This window comes from Wasmannia auropunctata, unplaced genomic scaffold (genome assembly GCF_000956235.1).
Source record: "Wasmannia auropunctata unplaced genomic scaffold, wasmannia.A_1.0 LD336001.1, whole genome shotgun sequence".
NCBI lineage: Eukaryota > Metazoa > Arthropoda > Insecta > Hymenoptera > Formicidae > Wasmannia > Wasmannia auropunctata.
This window is the reverse complement of record NW_012026889.1, coordinates 1,040,609-1,056,842: the sequence shown is the minus strand read 5'-3', so window position 1 is coordinate 1,056,842 and position 16,234 is coordinate 1,040,609. Positions and strand designations below refer to the sequence as shown.

At 39.4% G+C, this 16,234-nt stretch overlaps 1 protein-coding gene across 1 annotated transcript in view; it reads left to right on the top strand.

Moving 5' to 3' along the window:
- LOC105453254 (serine/arginine repetitive matrix protein 2) overlaps positions 1-16,234 on the top strand; it is a 282,577-nt gene that overhangs the window by 49,432 nt on the left and 216,911 nt on the right. The window contains exons 2-6 of the mRNA XM_011695046.1: positions 786-1,037; positions 2,392-2,505; positions 10,596-10,790; positions 13,030-13,114; positions 13,527-13,615. Coding sequence (XP_011693348.1) covers positions 786-1,037; positions 2,392-2,505; positions 10,596-10,790; positions 13,030-13,114; positions 13,527-13,615 — 735 coding nt within the window. The remainder of the gene's footprint in view (positions 1-785; positions 1,038-2,391; positions 2,506-10,595; positions 10,791-13,029; positions 13,115-13,526; positions 13,616-16,234) is intronic.

The following is a 16,234-nucleotide window of genomic DNA, read 5'->3' as shown; positions in this document are numbered from 1 at the left end:
CCTCCTGACCCCCTCGTTATCCTGGCAGCCAGCACTTTCTGCTCCAGGCCAGCGGTTATGAATAATACATATTAATTGCGCCATTCCCATGTACCGCCCTCGTTCCCTCTGTATAAATATGTACGGCATAGTCGAGACACCATCGACGCGCCGCCGATTTGTTGCGTGCGTTTCTGGAGGAACGCGAACGAGAGGCTCGATAAGCGCCCATGAATATCGCGATAATAGGCACAGATAATTAACTGGGTGGTTGTTACGCGGATAGCTGAAAAGGTCCCGCCTTCACCCGTGCATCGTTCGCATGATAACCGCTCGTTGTCGAGAACGGTTTAATCCTTAACCCCTCGTGATTCCGTGGAATAAGTAGAACCTACGCAGATTTCATTTTATTATGTAGCACCTGCTATTTTGAAAGTCTCTAATTAACAACAGGATACGCCGTTATGTTACAACTAAAAAACAATCGCGACTACGCGGAGAATTGTTCTCGCAATGCTGTTTAATTGAGGGAATTATTCGCGAAATGACTCTTCAATCAAATCTCTCACAGAGATACTTTCATAGCTGCAAAATATTATTAAAATATTAATTATTATGATTAGGAAAAAAAGATATGGCACATTGATTTATTTCAATGTTACATCAATCAATATTATCAATTTACTTTCGTTAAGAGCCGAAATGTCACAGAGACTTTGTTGCCGAAACTTCCCGCCTAGTCGCTTTAATTACTTTAATATATTACCGTACGCACTTAATATAAGCGTTCGATCATATGCTTGCAGATCCTCGTAGAGTACGACGACGTAGAGTGGCAAAGGAGGGAGTGGCTGTCACCACACAGGGATGCCGTATTCTCCTTCTTTCTCATTGAACGAGGTCTCTACTGGGCCGAACGACCTGACCCTAGGCACGCCAGTCTCATCCCCATCGATCATCACAATCACGCGAACAATAACCACCATCAGCACCGCATTAACGGGAAACCGCTCAGGGGCGCCACGGCGGTTGCCGACACCGTTGCTTGGCCGGCTCTCGTAAGTATAAATAAACGGTATCTATTTTTCATGGATGTGTCTACGAATCCTTGCTTCGCTTTTTCTCAATGAAAAAAAATATCGAAACGTCATTGGTTTTTTTGCATCAGTGTTTTATCATTTCATATTTTGCGAATTAAATTAAGTAAGGAGTACCTAAAAATCTAAAAGGAGAATTAAAGATTGAATATTAAAAAATAAAAAGAGATGGTTTTTCTTCGAATCTTTGCTAAACGTGATTCGAAAATAAAAAACAAGTATTTTTTAAATTTATATTACGAATTACCGAACTTTTTTGCCTTGTTCAGAGATGTAAATTATAAAAATTATACGATATTGTTGAGAGAATATTTTTATCACAATTCACATCGCATGATATACGCATGCAATATTCACGCGTGAAATTCCGGCAATAATCTGTCACGTGTGATTTCCTTCGAATTATACAGAGAAGCTGTCACGATTTACCATTTTTAATGCAGATCTCTCATATTTAACGATGATAATTGAGGAATGCTCGCGATCCCATTCGAATATTAATCAGTTCGTGGTTAATTAATGAAATACTCGATTCTCCATTCCCGTTGAATAAATTTTACAATCGACACAATTCAACCGCTATACAAAACACGGACTGTCGCGTTTTATTGGCTCGGCGCTCTTTTTCTGGTTGAAATTTTAATGCTTTGATTAAGCGAGCTTAATTATTTTGCGAAAACTCAACGACGCAAAAATAATTACATTTATATAATTTAAAATTTTTGCTTTCTGTGCAGTTTTTTTTGTAAAGGAATACTAAAAGGTCTAAATGCAGCATTGTATAAACATTGCTAAAACATCACTCCTGTGTTGTGATGTTTTAATATTTTTATTTTTTTTTCTGTTAAATAGTAATTAATTTTGCACTTGAATATATCTGATGTTATATTGAAAATTGTTACTCTATATAAATAGATTATATTTATATTCTTTCATAAAATATAATATGCGAGTGCGTTTTTAGATAACTTTTATTTAACTCTTTGTTCTGTGCAACAAGCTAATTCTATTTTTATTAAACAATTGGTAGTGTTTTTTTTATTAATTGGAAAATTTTAACGTAATTACTCATTAATAAATAAATTAAATAGGTGTTTTTTAAAAAGCTTAGTGCGAATTTTTGTTATTATATTATATCTTTTATATGACAGTTTTTTTTAACGTTTTTGACGTAAATTGAATTAGTTAAATGCAGCATGTGCACGTTGAACGATAGAAATATACTGCATGAGTCGGACAAAAATATAATTTTATGCGGAATAATACATATATATAGGTACATATATGATCGAAAATCGCGTGTGTTTGCTTCTAGACCTTCTATCCTCTCGTGGCACGCGCCGAGTTGCACGAAGACGCTATGCCGATCGAGTTTATGCAAGATCGCAAATTGGACTTCATCGACTATTCAAAGCTGAAGCCGTTCACTGTAAGTATCACAAATTTCAATTGTTTAAGATCAACCGCTCGATAAGCCGTAACGCCATGATGCATAATGCAGCGAATGATTGTTGACTTTGTAATTATCTCTGTGATCCGTGTAATATAAAGTGATAAATTATATTTGCAAACAAATACTGACGTAGCGTTAATGTTTAATTATCATATAGCTATAAATCAATGTTGTTGACATTTGTTTCAACAGATTCATTACTTTCATCAATTTTTACTTCTTTTTTTTTGTATTAATTCTAAATGGTCATTATTCATAATTAATCCGACATTAAAATCCTTTTCACGCCTTAATACGACACCTGAAAGTTAAATACGTGCGATGAAAATAGCGTTTCCATTTAGTTAGAAAGAATTGATGAACCAACAGTATTCTTTAATTACTTGTCCGTGCGGGTGCGTAATTTTTATGGAGAACGCGAAAGAAAAAAGAACGTAAAAACGTTGCGCGCGCGACGGAGAAGCACGGCGACAATTTCCGCTGACCAAGGTATACATTGACGCGCAATCCGTTATCTCGTTTCCCCCCTAATTTCCTCGTCGCCGCGGCGTCCTGCACATTTCACGCGCGAGATGCGATAGAGGATCCCGAAAACGATTAAGAGCCCGCGCGAGCCGAGCGGAGTTCGGTCGGCGAAACGTGGTGTAGCGCGTCGCAGCGGCCACTTCCGCTTTACGACTGGAAACTTACTTCGTTAGAGGGCCTCGCTGGGAACTTAGTTAGGGAACAAGTTCCGACGCCATTGGCGCATCCGACACCCCTCCGGGGGCAACGGATGCGAATGCGAGAGCGCGCGTCTCTTCCTCCTGTCGGAGTCGTACCGCTGCTGTAAGTAATCTTTCACGGAGGCTCGTTGTCCAACTTCTCGTAAGAGCTACGCGGAAGAGTCGACCGAACTTGCCCGGGTGGAAGGAGGCGGCCGAACTTTGACTCGAGTTCCCCGCCGTTTCACTTTCGCGTGTATGCAGGAATTGTGTTCGCGAGCGTGGCAGAACTTTTCGCGGGTTATTTCTCCCTGAACTGCGGAAATTTTATTATTTCGCGATAACGCGAATGAAACTGGAAAAAATTTATTAGCGGAAAGTTACATGTTTAAATTATTTAGGGCAAGCACGTGTCGAAACGTTACACGTGTCGAAACGTTTTTGCAAAAGGAATTGCAACTATTAACACAATTTGATGTGTCACTTACAATCGTGTAAATTTATTCGTTAATATATCGCTGTTACAACAGTAAAATTTTATATTGTGTTTTATATTATTTTTTTATATATAACTAGATTTTTTAGTTTAACTTTTATTTTATTAGTTAATTTATTTTGTCATGAATATTCTACTAAATTTTAACACTTTATCAATGAATTATCAAATGTTAAGTAACGCGTTTGCCTATTTCTTTCTTTGTTTATTTTCTTTCGTAATTTATTATAATACAATTTTCATCGGCTGTTCATAAAAAACGCGAGAGATAAAATCGCTCAAGCGTCACCGCGCGAACATACGATTAGCAAATTCCGATATTAGCCTTTGACCTTCGATTGAACGCCGTGTTTTTCCATCCAATTTGAGGCAGTTGTAATGAATGAGCATGCAGAGAAATTTCCACGCTTCTCGTCGGGGAAGCTCCGAGATGGGGAAACACGAGACACTCGACCGAGATAATAAATCGATCAGTCCGATCCCCTCTTTGCGAGGGCCGCGAGGGGTGAAAGGGCAGGGAGTACGCGCGCGCGCACGTATCGCTTTTTGCCGCTGTGTGCGTGCGGCCACTTCGGAAGTTACCGCCGCACTTCTGTTAGGGGGAAGGAAGAGTTGAGCGAGGTGGAATTGTTTCCAAGTAATTAAACTACCGGGAAAACTTTTACCGTTAAAACTTTTTCCCGCTTCGGCGGCGGGCGGTATATACGAGGCCCGTAAGTCGTTTACGTGGCGGCGGGAACTTTTCAGTCCGGCGGTCAGGTTCAGGTGCGTCTTCACCTTTCCAGATCCGCCCTTTATCCTGCCGCGTGCGACTTTAGTCCATCTCAAACAAGACGTATTACCTTCGTGATCTGCGCGCCAAGGATGCCCTCTGAGAAATCCCGTCTACGTTATATAGCACTGCAGACAACAGTTTCGTTCCTTCGCCGGAGAGATTTACGATCGAGTTTAGCATCTTGAATCGAGATAATATTTTACGCGCCGATATCTATAATAAACTCAAAACAGTCGCATTTTTTTTAAATCTGCAATTTCTTGCGGTTCGAGAAAGTGGCTTGCACGATGCCAGCGTCACTTTGAATTCTTTCCGCGGCGATAAATCGGTCCTCGTTCGAACAACAAATCTCTTTCGAGCGGCCATAGATCTTTACTTTCAGCTGCGGTACACTCGCGTCTCGTCGAGAAAAGGAGAAAGTCGGCGGTTTAAGTGCAAGGGGAGAAAAAGGAATACAAGAGGGACGAAGAAACGACGTGGACAACGAGGGGCCAAATTCGTCCGGGGGGCGGGAAGGGAGGGGAGCAAAGTTGCGCGCGAGTGTGCTGACCCTGAACTATAAATGCGACGGGTTCTTTCTCCCCGCTGCATCGCATACCTAACACGCGTGCACTTGCGCGCGACGTCGTTCTGAGACGTCGCTCTCGCTCTCGCTTTGCTCTCGTTGCCGTGCAGGGTGCCGTAGACGGATGCAATCTTTACACCCCTGCACTTTATATCCTTTGATAATGTATTAAACATTTTTATATGCAACGGAAATATATATTAATAGCATACGTTATTTTATAAATTTTATCTCGCAGTCAGAGAAAAAATAGTTGTACGTCATCGATTTAAGAGCAGTGGATTTGAAATAGACTAAGAAAAGGCTCTAAGACTTTCACAGAGAGTGTAAAAGCGAATAAAGAGTTTATACATATAGGATGATTCGAGGAAAAGATTAGGAAATTTTTGTTGTCAGTAAATTCTAAAGCTGCAATCATTTATATAATTTGTTTGAGAATAGTTTCGCACTCACGCGGTCGTCTCTGCTTGCTGCCGGCTATGTCGACTGTTAGTTCGACGACTCGCATCGTAACGCGCGTGCACGATCATCGAAGCACGTTGGAGAACGGCCAAAACGAGGCGCCAACATATTCCCGTTCTGTCTAACGGTCCTTGGCCAAGTGCGACGACGCTGCATTATACCCTCGGCCTCCCTTCACGCGATCCTCACCGGAATCCTACCTGAAAGATGCTCGCTCAGTGCGATGAGAAATATGTTATTCCTTTTACCTTTGGAGATCTCTGTTTGTCTAAATACGTCATTATTCGAGCGGCTTGGTCATTACATAAAATTCTTAATTGAATTTCGTGTAATAATTTTAGTAAAATGATGAGTTTTTACAACAAACTTTATAATAAATTATCAGCTTTGTTTTGAGAAATTTCGAAATATCGAAATATTTGAATTTGAGGAATTCGTTATTAAAATATTCTGGGGCATTTTATCATGCCAAGGGCTTGATGCGTTGAAGCTTAACTTTCTACAAACTCAGCTTATATTCATGTAATACCTATATAGTTACGAAGCAGTTCCGTTAATAAATGATGTTATAACGTACCTGCTGTGCGTGTATCGGTCATCGACAGAATTAAATACAAAACGATTAAGTATCGTATCGATAAGACGAATGGCAGAGTTGTATCGAGGAATATATATCGGAGTTTAACGTGTCCATTACTGAGTCAATTTTGTCGAATAGAATTTTCCCAGGCACCGGTGTAAAAAGTAATTACACGCGAGTAATTTTATTGCGCGAATACACAAACGGTACACGCGCATCTGTCTGTGCCTTCAATTTAAACTTTACGACAGTCACCTGCCTATAGTCATTTTATCTGCCGGCGCTTTGGTCCCGTGATTGTACGGTGAACGCATCGCGATTAATGGCGGACGCGTTCTTAATTAAGGAACTCCTTAATTAATTAGCTGCCGCGTGGCAACTGCTAACGAGTACCCGTGGCGCGTGATAGAACGATAACAGCCGACACCGGCGTGGGCCGTGATTTTCCGACCGATAATTTTCATTCCGAGAGGTATTTGCTTAATAATTGGAGAATTCGCTCAAAAAGAAGCTCGCGAGCTATTTTGATTAATATTAAAATCTGTACGATTTAAAAGAAACGCATTATGAAATATGCATTACCGAAAATGTGTACCTCTGAAGATAATATTACAAGTAGAAAGCGCGATACTATATAGATGATACAATGTATGATTAATATATTTTCCATTTTTATATTTTCTGGGAATTAAATTGCACGTAACATAATAATGTACTTGAAATCTGTATAATTTAAAAAATATCTTATATATATAACTGTATAGAGAGATATAAATATATATTGCCAACGATCGAGAGCTTTTGCAACATTAATATTTTATAACATTAATTTTGACTTTCATTATTATGTAATTATGGAAACAGGAGCATTTTGATTACTATTATTTTTCCGAACATTACTTCTCTGCCTCTGGCGATGGAAAATAATTAATGAGATATGAAACTGAGTTTCAAGAAATAAAGATAATGATCTTTTGACTTCTGTAAAACAGATATTTCTGAGTTTAAAATGAAAATAGATATTTCTTATGATATTACACAATCTTCAAAATTTACCATGAGGAGGACAATACCCGTTTCGTTGATATGCTAATTTAGCTCAAGAATTTTATAAGAAATATATATATATATATATCTATGGACGAAATTCGCTTGAAAATTGCATTGCGGCCGTAGAGAGGATTAAAATTACGAGAATACGATCGGAGATGGGATTTGGTCGGCTCGCTTTGAAAGAGAGGAAACCTCTGGAAACGGTCGCTCTCTCGGAGAGTAAGCGGTCCATAACGTGGGGTCGTAATCCATAAATAAGGAACGAATGTTCGGTGTCTCTCGGTCCCCGCGCCGAATGACATCGCCGAATCGAATTATCGTGCGTACGAATAATTCAACGACCGTCAGATAATCTCGTTGACCCCAAGACCGATCCCGGTCGTTCATTTTCACGTTATAATTGGTGCGCGACGTGTCCAGACGGACGTTATTTCTCGACTCGATATCGACATTTAGCGACGGTAACGGCTCGACGAACGAAAAATACGTTTCGCGAAAACCACTCACGACCAGTGTGTCTCCCGCACAGATGCCATATGTTGCGCGAAATCCGCTATCGATTGTGCCCCATACGATAAACGAGCACCTTCTTTTAAGCGCGCGCGGAGAGAACGATATTACAATGGTTATGAACGACGATGTCGTGAAACGACGGTTGATAGTTATTTGCATGCACTTTTCTTTATGATGGACGAGAAAATCGCGAGAAATTATGTTATGCACGCGCGCGCGCGCACGCACGCACGCACGCACGCAACAGCATATACGGATCTCGCACGAAGAGATAATTTAGATGATAATTTCAGAATGCGGGATACTGGATATTTATCTAAATACATAACGTTGCACGTTACACGGTCTAGGAAAGCTCTTATAAATAAATCTTGTTTGACTGTCGCGAATATATGATTGTTGAGACAGGAACGCTTTAATCATACAGTATTTTTCTTATAATACTTTACATATCTTTCTATTTCTGGCGATGACAAAAAAAAAACGGAATAATTTATCACAAATGAAGACGAAGTTTTCTGATTTGAAATTTGTGACATTTTTGCATTAACGTCAGCAGTGAGACAAGTAAAACTGGTAAATGTAAAAACTGGTATATTTTTAATGAATCCTTTTTGTTATATCTTTCTATAAAAAAATGTCATGGCACATGAGGACGTTGTGGGGGAGCATGTAATAAGACTTGACGTAATTTTAATTATAATACTTAGCAGTCTGCGAAGTTTACGTTGCACTTTACATATTAACGGTAAGAATACCAATTTGCAGAATACATTCGAGATATACGTCATATTTCCAGTCCTATACAAAGTAATTATTACTCGCGTAATTACGCAGCTCTCTTCGATTGCGCGAGGCTGCCTTTCCATCTCTCAAGCATTTATTTCGTTTAATTCACTCGCGTAATGAAGGCTCCAGGAATAAACCGGGAAAAAGTTGGGGAAAAATATGCAGACCATAGCGAACATAAGATAATAACGGTCGGGAACAAAGTTAAGCTTTATGCCAGTTAAATCTGTTCGAATCGTAATGTCTCCTGTCGCGAGGTCGCGGTCGTCTGCATTTTTTTTCTTTTTTATGTATAGATTACTCGATGAATCTAGAGGCGATTTCCTGTAGAAAGTACGACGGAACTGTGTTCAGCCTCTGTCAGCGAATTAATTTCTATGTTAATTATGATAAACTCCACTATGTTTCTTCATACTTATTTAATCTGGTTGGATTGAGTAATAAATTAAAAATTTTAAATTGACTCGAAATCAAGAAGAAAAATAAGTATATCAGGGAAAGGAGGCGCGATTGGTCTCGCACTCCTGGATTCCATGCAAAGTGCCTCCTGAATCGCGTTCACGACGAGCGCCGCGCGGACATTAAGTGCTCTCGACGCTTCGGTAATAACGTTCTAATTGCCGTTGTATTACTACCATTAACGCGCCTCACGCCGCGCCGTCACGCTGCGCGCAACGATTGCATAACGCGCGTCTGACGTAACGGCGTAGCGGTGACGTAACGTAAATGCGAGCGCGAACGGTGTGCTCACTCGAGCGCGTTACTCGTCATCGGAGGAAGAGGAGTGATCGCGAGACAAGGCGAAAATTGACATTTTATCCCCCCACCCCCCCCCCCTCCTCTCTTGGAATCTACATAATATACATAATATACATAATATCCTTAAGAGCGCTATCATTATTACGAAATATTATAAATGCACTCTTCAATGAGGGGCTACTTCGAATCGGTGGCAAAAACGACGAAATACAAACTTACGTAACTTTGCGCGCGAGAAATTCTCATAGAACCATTTCCAAGTTTTAAAGTCTAAACATCCTGCTTTCAAACTCGGTCGAGTTTTCTCCTCGGCGATTTTCTTCCGCTTGAAAATTCTTGCACCCATTTTCAAATCAGCCGTGCAAAATTGATAAAAAAAGACTTCCATTCCGAGATTATGCACGGAGTTACATAAAGCAGAAAATTGTTCTAATCTTAAAGTTGAAGCCGTCAATTTCGTCTTTGGAAATGACGTCATTTATACAATTATAGTTATCCATTTGCGCGTCATATAAGATTTAGTTAATATGTACGTAGGCGACAAAACAAATTATATATTAATTAGTTACAATTCTTCGACTATTTATAACTCGAGAAGCCAGACGGTGATGTAATTAACGTTCTTCAATGTCACATTTTGATTGGCGCTCTAACGCGCTAGAAATTATCGAGAGACATTCAATTATAGATTCGATAACAAAAGGGTATTAAATATTCCGATACTAATTTCTGTTTCATCGGATCTAATTTCTCGGCAGACACCGCTTTTACGAGCGTGAATAAAACGTTCTGATGTATTGGTTATTGATCGTAAATAGAATAATATAACGCTTCTGCGGTCCCTTTAATCAGATTTGATATTTCAAGTTTCAGCGTATATTTTATTCGTGACTGTTGTGCTCATTATTTTCGTCGCGCTGTGATCGTTTTAATATGTGAGATAAAAACAAAGTCAATAAGATAGAATCAGCTTTTATCTCTTTAAATATATAACAGTATCTACATTATACGATGGCCGAAGGTATATCCGAGTATTTTTCCTTATATTTTTGTAAAATAAAATAATTAAAGTTTTATTTATATTAGACTTACCAATTATATTTTAAAATTATAAGTGAAATACGTGATAATTAAAGCGTAGCACAGAATCTGTTTTTTTAGACGGGGAACGAAATCTCGTGCGCTCAGCTTTCCGTGAAGTTTTTATCCCCTTTGTTATCTCTTATCAAATTGCGCGGGTTCTTTTTCCTTCGTTATTTTTCCTTCCAAAATCGCGGACAGCTTCTCGAGCGGAGGAGAACAGTCCGCTCTTCTTAATCAAGTTCCACGGACGAAGCTTCAACCTCGGTCTTTTTTGCTCGTCTTTGCAGCAGGACTGGGAGCTGACTAAGGGCGCGATGCCCTGGGGAAACGCCGTTAGGAGATGGGCCGAGATGCAGGACGGCCAGAGAATCTTGCTGACTACGCCCAGTGTCCTGGTCGGCTTCAGAGTCGAAGTTTATCGGGCGGAAGGCACCACGCAATGGTACACAGCCGTAATCGTCGGTTACAACGAATCCACCAAAGTGAGTTCAGCTATATAATAAATATTACAGAGACGCGTCATTATCAATAGATTGGAATTTGTTTTGCAGCAATTATTAAGGGATTCTACTCTGGTTATTTGTTCTTCAGTTTTATTTTAAATTTATCAACTTTTATCAAGATTTAATACGGATCATATATGCGAATTAACATTTTCGAAGGAAAGCGATTTGCGGTGTCAGAAATATCGCTTAAATGATTTGAAAATTACAAGTTATTTCGATTCAGTTTCAATATAATATCTGTTTTAACGTCGTAAATTTCCACTTCCTTTCGATGAATCAGAATCGAGGGAAATTATAAGATAGGAAATTATTTGATATCATTCTACAATTAGATCGCATGCGTTTTGTTATTAAGCTGATTTTAAATTAATAATAAACCCAGATTAAAAAAAAAGTTTTAATGTTAATGGTACCTTTGCAAGATGACATATTTATTAGTTATTAAGCACTCAGTCATCATTAGAATTATATCGTCCTGAACATTTATTATGGCTATTTCAGTGAACTTTTGAATTTTATATATCTGCAATGGAAATTTATAGAGGATTAAATAATATATAACACACATATACATAATTTAAATTAAGACATTCTACATTTTCTTAAACTGTACTAATAAATTGATTATATATATATTCCATCTTAACTTCTTTATTATTATTATAATATAGCTATATCTTGACTTTATTTTTATTTCCTAATATCTATTTTATTAATTAAATATTTTGAAGTTAATCTTGATATGCGATCTTTTTATAATTCTTTCCGTCTGTATATTTGTTAAAATATTTTATTACGGAGCCGTAAATTTGTGCTGATTTGTCGTAACACTACAGAAAGATAATGCATCTTGAAGTGGCTTAAACGAGCCAATTTTCTTTCTCCGGCCGATATTCCCATCGTTTTTGTCGTTAAACATCCTAAAGTAGAGAAACGAACGACAGACTCGCGTCGTCGTCGCGAAAGTAATCCTCCTCGTCTTGTCTCTCGGCGAGAAAGCTTCCGATAATTTATCCTGGCACTGGCGCGCGGCATTCCTATTGGAAAACTAAATCCCTGAAATAGTCCGCGACGAGAGAACGTTCCGGAAAAGGCGCGGAGATCGAAGGGCGAAGGAACATAAAATATCGGTTGAGTTGTCTGAGGGAGCTTTTGTCGCGCTCGTGCGCTTTTTCTTTTTCTGTCTCTTTATTCCCTTCGTATATACGTCTGTCTCGAATATTTCTCGAAAGTATCGGCAGAATCGAATCGATTGCCTGTTGAAGTTTATTCGAATATTTCTCGTTATAATGTTGTCTTTCAAAGAACTGTAATGAAATATCGCGAGACGATGACGAAGAGTCATCAAAATGTATGAGAGACGTACATTGTATTTCATTATGTAAATTGAATTAATGTGAATGTAAAAGCGCGAGCTTATTTGTTCGTTTCCTTACGTATCGAGAAAATGTTTTTACGTCGTCAGTGTTCTTCCGTGTTGTAACTTTAAAGAAATTTTTCCAGACTTCCTTGCAGACATATCTCTTTTAATTACTATCAATTATATTATAATTGCATCTTGTTGTGGTCTCAATCAGAGAAGTCTTTTTCATGGTAAAGTTTGAATTTCATATGAATTTATGAAAATTTCTTGAACGACAGTTAAAGTGTCGATACTGTCAATACTCGAGATAATAAAGAACAGAATTCGCTGGAAATCGCATCGATAGAAATCTACGCGTATTGCATCATCGCGATTCCACATCGTCTCGCGCGTGTCTCGCAACCGGCAGACGACTCTCTGTCTCGCCGCTGATCAGTTAAGCGTATTGACAAGGAGAAGCGTTGATCGTGACGGATCTTAACGAGAAGCCAGACCATCAATCGGTCGATCTTTGACTCGCGAATTGGCAGATAAAACATTCCGCGGTCGGTCGGACGACTCACGAAATTTTTCGGAAGAATTGAAATCGATTACCGCCCATTATGCAATAAATTTTTCGAAATCGCGAATGATATCGTTCGCAAAACTCGAAATCGACGAACCTGAGAAATAATTGAGCGTATTTCGACCCCGTATTGCTGCCATTATCAAATATTTATGGCGAGTTAATGGCGAAGAATATGACTGGAAAGAAAGTCGTTAAAAACGCTTTATGGATTTGCCCGGGATGATTTAGAAGTTTTAACAATGTTTCTTTCTAATGGCCTAATTATTATATGATCGTCCTTTCAGGATTTGACTGTCACCGACGATACGGTCCTCGAAGATCACAACGAGGATCCCACATTAGTACAAATGCGGCTGATTGGCGATGGAGGTGAGAAACATTAACACGAGACATATATTTAATCAATAACACCTCAATTAAATTTTTCTATCAAAAAATTTCCAATAAAGCGTAGCTCAGTTTTACATGAAAGCAATGATATTTTATTACAACTATTGAAAAATGCTGTTTAACATTATTTTAAAGACTATAGAAACGTACTAAATAGTTATTATTTGAAAATATTGCATTTATTAAATATTATTTTTAATATCTTCGAACGCAGTATTCAATGTTGCCTAATATATCAAATTATTGTTATGTAGATAACGATATTGCTTCCCTTTTTCAAATTGTGTCAATATATATTTAATTATAACTTTATAAGTAATGTCATAGAATAAACAGAATAATTGTGAAGCGTACTGAAAGTGTTTTTGCTTTTTTTCCTTCTCTTATGCAGTCGTCGAGAGCATCATGAGGGGCGAGGTCGTCGGCATGACACCAAGGAGGTCGAGGTCATCGACTGCTCTGACGCACGCGCTCGTTGTGGTGAGTGAAATCCAATTTCGTTCTATTATTAAACGCTCTGCATAGTTTACGATCGGCAAGTATCGTAAACAGTAGGTGTATCGACGCGCTTTTATATTCCGCATATAATACCTCATGTACATAATGTATTTAAGTCATTATAACGAAATTGACTTAACCTACGTTTCCCAACCTATTTTTCACATTATTTAAAATTACTTTATGGCCTCACTTGTTTTCGCGCAGTCGATGAATGCGCGATATTTTATAAGTTCGCAGATTTTAATTTAGAAAAAGGTATTTTACTCTAAATTCGTTTATGTATTTTTTTTTATACATCTGTAAAGATAAGACAGAAAAATCACGCGCTCAATAATGCCACACACGGTATTTCATTTCGACAGATAAAACAGCACGTTTATTTCGAATTATTTCAAAATTTTACAAATTTTCCTCTTCAATCTCACTCTCTAAAACGTGCTCTTTGTCGTTCGGATTAACGCATTGGTCTAAACGCTTCAAAAAAAAAAAAAAAAAAAAAAAGAGAGAGAAAGAAAAAAGAGATGTTGTGCTAACGCATGCACTTTACTGCGTCCAGTGTTTATCGCGGCGCCGCTGAGCTGGCGCTAATCTAAATTTCTGCAACGCCGCGGTATGTAACTAGTAGATGATGTTTTGCAAGGCATTTATCGGGCGAAATGACTCGTGCGACCGAGAGTCACGAATTAAGGCACGATAATCTCGCGCGCGCGAGTGGCAAACATCTTCCTCGCGCGTGACGATATAACGCTTGCGGCCGTCGCATGGTAAACCGTAATTGGAATCGAGCCGATGTGCCATTCCGAAAGGAAACCGCCGCCGGTAATCGCGCCTCGGTATGCTTTCGCAACGCGTACCGTATCGTCGTATTGCGCTCGCGTTATGCACGTTGTCGATGTGCGAACGCTCGAGACGAGCACCCTCTGTGATCGTTCACTCTCGTCGCTCGTCAGATTTGTCGAGTACGCATGCACGAAGATTCAATTGACGGGATAGAAGATTCCACCGCGATTTAGATCGCGATACATTTAACCAGATGTTTCCATTAAATTTTCATACGTTTAATAATTTATCGGTATTGTTGGGAGATGTATGCTCGCGAGAGAGTATCGCTATCGTTGTCTGCGGAGCCGTTATCAGCGGTTTATTGTGTTACCTGAGCTTATAGATAAGCGGTGGTACGGAAAATAGGACATCGATTATCGATTGCGCAGATATCTTAAACGAAACCCGGTGACATTACGTCGATGTTATATATTGTGCGCCAAGATAACAATTGCCCGGATACTTCTGTTATGAAGTATAACTGGAAATTTCGGTCTGATGCATCCCCAGAATTGGCCATACAGTGGCTGTATGATTTGGGCTTATAAATGTGAGAGAAAACAAAACATTTTTGGAAGCACTTTAAAACTCAAGAATTATTTATCAAAAAACACGAAAATGCATTCGAAAAGCTTTGTAACTGAAGCTTTATGATTCCATATTATATCTTTTTCTGGAGCTCTATTTCTTCTTTTTTATAATAAAGAAAAGAAGATAAATTATTATCTATAGAAGGAACAAGTTAATATTAATAGTTAATTTTACACATTGGTATGTAATTAATTTTATAATTAAAAATATACAAGTGGCCTTCTTTTTAAATAGCTTGTATAAAATGCAAATGATTATGTCAAAAAAGTATAACAGAAAGTATCGAGGAAACTGTTGCCGGGTCTCGCACCTAGATTTTTGGTGTGTATAAAGCCTACGCGTACCGAGCGTTTCCCTTTAATGCGGGAAATCAATAGAGTCGAGCTTGCAGCACCCTCGGGCTTTCAGGAATCGGGAAGCCCGGAATAGAGTCCGTTGCTACCTTAGCGGCCGACTTCCGTTCGTCGTGTACGCGAATGCCCCACCTTCCTATTCCTCTGTCGCGCTCTCTCTCTCTCTCTCTCTCTCTCTCTCTCTCTCTCTCTCTCTCTCTCTCTCCTTCTCGGGGAGGACGGCAAGAGGCGGTCGTCCCGCGATCGTCAGAGAACGAGGTGGCAACGCCTCGGTGCCGCGTTCACGCCGGCCGATTCTGCTTCCGGCTGTACGATCGCACCCGAGCTACGCGGTCGGCCGCGGTCGCGACTCGCAGCAGCGCGACTCATTGTCGCCGCACAGCAATCCCATCCTCGTCGCTCGCGCGTCTATCCGGCTCCCGCACCTCGGACGTTCCGCGAACGCGCTCTTTCGACGAACTGCGCGACTCCTCCGAATACTCCGATCCCTGCGCCCGCGCCTCCCCAGTCCCCCCCAGCCTGCACCACGATCGCGCACCGTCTTGGGAGATGCGAACGCGCCCGGAGCAAAATTAATTATATCTAAAGCAGAATTTCTAATTATACGATTCCCGATTGCCCTTAGTCTAATTAATCTATTTTTATTTATTATTAATACCATGTATGGTTTTTCTTCTTTTTTTTTTTTTAATGTAGATTTGACGTAAGAAAAGGATGTTTTCATGTGGACACGCACATGCGCTCGCCAATCAGAAATTGATTTATTAATGAATGCTCCGCTTTTTAACGTTGGTGCAGCCCTCTCGTTGCGCTTGTCACTCGTGGTTCCCCC